At 46.0% G+C, this 6000-nt stretch overlaps 1 protein-coding gene and 1 long non-coding RNA gene across 9 annotated transcripts in view; one reads left to right on the top strand and one right to left on the bottom strand.

The window, feature by feature from the left end:
- The window catches only part of LOC141083410 (uncharacterized), a 56958-nt gene that overhangs the window by 10398 nt on the left and 40560 nt on the right, over positions 1-6000 (bottom strand). The gene's annotated exons all lie outside the window — the stretch shown is intronic.
- The window catches only part of LOC141083409 (uncharacterized), a 109454-nt gene that overhangs the window by 84601 nt on the left and 18853 nt on the right, over positions 1-6000 (top strand). For all 7 annotated transcript variants that reach the window (XR_012230702.1, XR_012230704.1, XR_012230703.1 and 4 more), the window contains one exon: positions 4873-4971. Coding sequence is in view for 3 of the 7 variants with exons in the window: in XM_073567654.1 (XP_073423755.1) it covers positions 4873-4971 (99 nt within the window). In the remaining 4 variants the exon portion in view is untranslated. The remainder of the gene's footprint in view (positions 1-4872; positions 4972-6000) is intronic.

The raw sequence follows: 6000 nt of genomic DNA, 5'->3' as shown, positions 1-6000 counted from the left end.
CCTTCCTGTTTTATTTCGCCGGACGATGGACGATTGTTGTTGACTGGCTGCGCGGGAAAAAAAAAAAAAAAACAGAAGAAGAAAAGAAGACAGAAGAAAAGCTTACAGACGTTTGGATGGAAACCAATGTCTGCTTTCGACAAGATGACCTTGGGGCGCTGCCATTAACCGTTCTATGGCTATAACCCGGGGAGCCGTACTCCACGGCACTGCGACCCAACCGACTGTGTGCCATTCACTGCCGGTGACCACCTCCCTGCACGCAAGGGGTTAACTCAGCAAATCTATCTAGTACAAAAAGATGTAGACAGCGTTTTTTTTTATTCTTTATTTTTTTTTTTATTCATTTTTTTCACTATAAGTTCTTATCATTTAGCTTTTGTGCTTTTGGTGCCAGATGGGATATGGCGTAATTTTTTTTTTTTGTTCTTGTGCGTCAAGCTGTTTGTTCCTTGTCTTGCGCGGCGTGGACTGAATTTATACAGTAGGTGAGGATATCTGTCTTGTTCTAGGATAATTCTCCTGTTTCGTTGTTCTTACTGTAAGTTCATTTACCCTGAAAATGAGCTTTTTATATAGTTTAGAAAATTCATTTTTACATAAGGTCATTATGATCTCAATTGAGATCATAAGAAGAAGTGGTGAGTTCTCCTTCAATGGAAGTCTTAAAACAGAGGCTGGACAGACATCTGACTGGGATGATTTAGCAAATCCTGCTTTGAGCAGGGGGTTGGACCAGATGGCCCAGGAGGTCCCTTCCAACTCTGCGATTCTGTGATTCTATGAGTGGTGAGGACCCAATGAAGCAGGACCGAAACACATCCAGAGGACTCGGTAGATCCATGCATCTAGTCAGACACACACTGAAAAGGTGAATTTCTGGACTGGTGTGAGACCAACCCGATTGCCAGAATTGGGGACTTGTGAACTTCTTCCTTCTTGAATGGACGCGCTGGTCACACATGTGCCATGCCGGACCATTATAAGCCAATCGTTCTGAAGGTAGAGCCTTGAGTTACTAGATTTAGTGACTACAACTGATCACCAGAATGGGGGACTTGTGTTTCCCTTGCTCCAATGGAGGCGATACCACGCCCAGGAGGAGTTGAAAGGAGAAACTGGTCGCGCATGCGCCGTGCCGTTCTGTTTTACACTTATTGTACTAAAGACTCGAGAGCGCTGTTGCTAGGTTAGTGTAGTTCCCACCATTGTATCACCAGAGTGGGGGACTTGTGTTCCCCTTGCTCTAATGGAGGTGATACCACGCCCAGGGGGAATTGAAAGGAGAAACTGGTCGCGCATGCGCCGTGCCTTTCTGCTTTACACTTATTGTACTAAAGACTCGAGAGCGCTGTTGCTAGGTTAGTGTAGGTCCCACCATTGTATCACCAGAGTGAGGGAATTGTGTTCCCCTTGCTCCAATGGAGGCGATACCACGCCCAGGAGGAGTTGAAAGGAGAAACTGGTCGCGCATGCGCCGTGCCGTTCTGTTTTACACTTATTGTACTAAAGACTCAAGAGCGCTTTGAATTGCTAGGTTAGTGTAGGTCCCACCATTGTATCACCAGAGTGGGGGACTTGTGTACCCCTTTCTCCCATGGTAGCAAGATGACGCCTAGGAGGAGCTGGAAGGAGCAGCTTGTTGTGCAGGTGGCGTGCCGCTCAATTCTAAGCCTGTGGCACCGATGACCTCTCTTTTACTAGATTGAAGTGAATCTCACCCGTGACAACAACCGATTGCTAGAATGGGGGACTTAGATCCCATTTTCTCCTGTGGTGGCAAGAACACAGCCAAGAGGAGTAGAATGGAGAAGCTGGTCATGCATGCGCCATTCCATTCCATTCTAAGTCTATGGCAACGAAGATAGCCCACTGAATTACAACATTGATGCGATTCCCGCTTCAGTGACGTCAACAGATCTCCAAAATGGAAGACCTGTGTCCTTCTTTCTATGATGGTTGGCAAGACACAGCCAAGAAATCTTGTATAAAACAGGAGGTTGTGCGTGCGCCCTGCCATGCAACTCCAAGTTTATAGCCCTGAAGACAGTGCTTCGACATCATATGGAAATCGCGGGAATTTGTGTCCAACTTTCGTCGATGGCTGCAAGACTGCGGTCAGGAGTAGTTGAATAGAGCATGGCATGCGCCATGCCATTCTATTCTAAGCCTATGGTACTTAAGATAATATATTGAATTGCTATATTGGTGTGGATCCCACCACTGTGATATCAATTGATCGCCAGAATGGGGAACTTACATCCCCCCTTTTCACGTGGTGGCAAGACCGCAACCCAGGAGGAGCTGAACAAAGCAGCCTGTTGTACATGCACCGTGCTGTTCTATTCTAAGTCTATGACACTGGAGAAAGTGCAATAAATTGCTATATTGGTGTGGATCCCACCACTGTGACACCAGTGGATCCCCAGATTAGAGAACTTATGTCCCCCCTTTCTTGTGGTGGCAAGACAGCACCCACGAGGAGCTGAATAGTGCAGCTTGTTGTGCATGCGCCGTGCCGTTCTATTCTAAGCCTATGGCACTGAAGAGAGTGCATTAAATTTCTATATTGGTGTGGATAGCCAGAATGGAGAATTTATGTGCCTCTTTTATGTGGTGGCAAGACCCCACCCAGGAGGAGCTGAACAGAGCAGCTTGTTGCGCATGCGCCGTTCTATTCTAAGCCTATGGCACTGAAAAGAGTGCATTAAATTGCTATATTGGTGTGGATAGCCAGAATGGAGAATTTATGTGCCCCTTTTTTGTGGTGGCAAGACCCCACCCAGGAGGAGCTGAACAGAGCAGCTTGTTGCGCATGCGCAGTGCCGTTCTATTCTAAGCCTATGGCACTGAAGAGAGTGCATTAAATTGCTATATTGGTGTGGATAGCCAGAATGGAGAATTTCTGTGCCCCTTTTTTGTGGTGGCAAGACCCCACCCAGGAGGAGCTGACAAGTCCAGCTTGGTGCGCATGCACTATGCCGTTCTATGCTAAGCCTATGGCACTGGAGAAAGTGCATTAAATTGCTACATTGGTGTGGATCCTACCACTGTGACACCAGTGGATCGCCAAAATGGAGAACTTATGTCCCCTTTTTGTGGTGGCAAGACTGCACCCAGGAGGAGCTGAACAGAGCAGCTTGTTGCGCATGCGCCGTGTCGTTCGATTCTAAGCCTATGGCACTGAAGAGAGTGCATTAAATTTCTATATTGGTGTGGATAGCCAGAATGGAGAATTTATGTGCCTCTTTTTGTGGAGGCAAGACCCCACTCAGGAGGAGCTGACTAGTGCAGCTTGCTGCACATGCGCCATGCTATTCTAAGCCTAGGGCACTGGAGAGAGTGCATTAAATTGCTATATTGGTGTGGATCCTACCACTGTGACACCAGTGGATTGCCAGAATGGAGAACTTATGTCCCCCTTTTTGTGGTGGCCAGACCGCACCCAGGAGGAGCTGAACAGAGCAGCTTGTTGCGCATGCGCCGTGCCATTCTATTCCAAGCTTACGACACGTAAGCGCTTGGTTTGTGCAGCGCTAGAATATGCCATCACTCTCTGTTCAGAAAGGATCCTTTACTAGCCCCATGATCCTGAGAATGAACTTATACCTGGCTACTGGGCTTTGCAGGAAACTGGGGCCGTCCCTATTCCCATGCGGCCATGTTGTAATTCCTTGCACGACGGGTAAAGAGCACTTCTCATTAAAATGGAGCCCTTGATTACCCGCCGAGCATTCTCCATTAAGAGAAACTCCATGGAATCGCTGTTGTCTAATTTCCCAATAGGGCAATGTACAGACCCCCATATATATATATATATATGTGTGTATGTATATACTATCCCTGACATATTCCCCTAGAAAGATGTCGCACAAAGTATTCGGAGCGTGCTGTCGTGAGTGAGGGGTGTGGGGTTGGTATTCCTGAAACAAAGACACCCCTCGGAGCCTGGTTTTAGGCTCTCGCTCTCCCTACAGCTGCTGGAAGGTGCGTGCAAGATTTATGGAATTCTATAAATACATTTTGAAAAAAAAAAAAAGATTTAGTGTTCTTTGAGGCTGAGCTCGCTGGAGGCACTTGTCAGTGAGAATGAGACACGGGAGCCGTTAGACTCGAAATTAACTCGCTGGAGAAAAATTGCGCAGCTTGCTACGCAAACAGCTCGCACCTATAAGGCAAAAAGTTTGCCACTTGGGAGAACGCTTTCCCCCTCTCCGCGGTTGCTTCCGTTCTAAAGTCTCCACCGATAGCTGCGGACTTAATAAAATGCGATGACGCCTTCTGTTTAATTACACTTGGGAGGATTTCTACTCGTCTTATGTAACGCGTCGTCCTCATGACTGACTAGGAATGACGGCACGATCGGTCTGGAGGGTGGGGGACAAAAAGGAAGAACGTGGAGGGTGGGTGACAAAAAGGAAGAACGTAAAGAAAACACCTCAGATAGTAGATCAGACAAATTATCCGACGTCACAGAAGATAACAGCGTCTTGTGCCTTTTCAGCCAGAGCGTTTCCCATTAAATGACTGGGAAGGAGGGGACGTGACAAGTCACTTTACTCCTTTCCGCGCTCGGAGGATGTTGGGTAAATGGAAAATCTGCATGGCAACAAATCTGATACGAGGAGCCGGCAGAACACACGAGAAGTCATTTCTGGCCATTTAAAGGGGGATCTTCCTTTTTTTTGATAAGCAGCATGGATTTATCCTTTCGAGGATGCAAATTAGCGGAGGAGAAAAGTTGGAAAAGTTGACGGATATCGTAGCGGTAGAGTTTATTAGCACTGTTAATGCAATTATTTTAATTCTGTCGTATTCATGCAGATGCTTCCTTGCTTCAGCGATCTCACAATCAAATTTCTTTACCCACAGGTCCAGAAGAAGACCTTCTTCCTCCTATGGATGAAATCCGGAATACCTGGGACCCCAAAAGAAGCAAACTGCATCCAAAACCTCGGAGAGCTGAGTCAGGTCAGTAGATCGGCCCAGTTGTACATTTTCCACACTACATTAAAAAAAACAAAAACGCACTAAAATTTGAGGATAATGGTGGGTCTGGGTAACATTTTGTGCTGTGAAATTTCATAATACAATTTACATACATGTTAAACCTGATGAGGCTGGTGTACTTACTTTGAAAAAACCCCCATCAATTTCTGATATTATTATTTTTCTTGACTAGTAATAAAATGAGCCAGATTCATTTCACAATCAATTCTGAGATGGGTTTTCAAAGTAAGTACACCAGCTTCATCAGGTCTCTCTTTTTTTTTTATTTATAAAGGCATGGTATATGCCTAAGGAGTCTCTCTTGTTTCCCAATTCGCTCAAGATCTCAAGCACTGGCCCTTATTACAGCTCTATGTCATATGAACCGATAATATTGCACGCATGGAGGTCTAGGAGCCTCTTCTGTTTCTCAATGTGCCTCCAATTTCATACCGAATCTGGGTGGACTATTGTGGGTGCAGGGGTTCTAATCGGACCTGCGTCCTGGAGCCTAGGGGTGCCCAAAAGGTCCTTTTGAACCATATGAGAAGACCCATGAAAGTTGGGGGCTTCTGAGCTTCAAGTTACTCCACTGGTATCTGTACCCCAGGACTCTGTTTGATCGATGATCACCTCTGTCCTTCCAGGACCACTGGTTTTAGAAAGTTTTCAGGACTTTTTCGGTGTATATCCAAAATTTGAGGAGTCCAGGAGGTCTTCCTCTGTCTGCCGCCCAAATTCCATGAAAAGTTAACAAGGTTTTTTGCATTTTAAGCCCGGCCTCTGAACCGCCAAACAAACCCTCCTCCAAATGACATAGACAAACCCCTCCATGCCAATTCCATACGTCCTGCCCCTTTCTGTCTGACTCATCATGTCTGCCACAGAATTGATTCTGGGGGTGAAACAAAATTTAGGTTTTGTCCCCATAAAGTTTTTTTATGTGTATTTTGAATCAAATTCTGCTCCTAAATCCACATCGCGAAATGCTTCAAATACACTTGGAACACT

This window comes from Dendrobates tinctorius, unplaced genomic scaffold (assembly GCF_039654945.1).
Source record: "Dendrobates tinctorius isolate UK_male_01 unplaced genomic scaffold, ASM3965494v1 ptg000020l, whole genome shotgun sequence".
NCBI lineage: Eukaryota > Metazoa > Chordata > Amphibia > Anura > Dendrobatidae > Dendrobates > Dendrobates tinctorius.
This window is presented reverse-complemented; position numbering and strand designations above follow the sequence as displayed.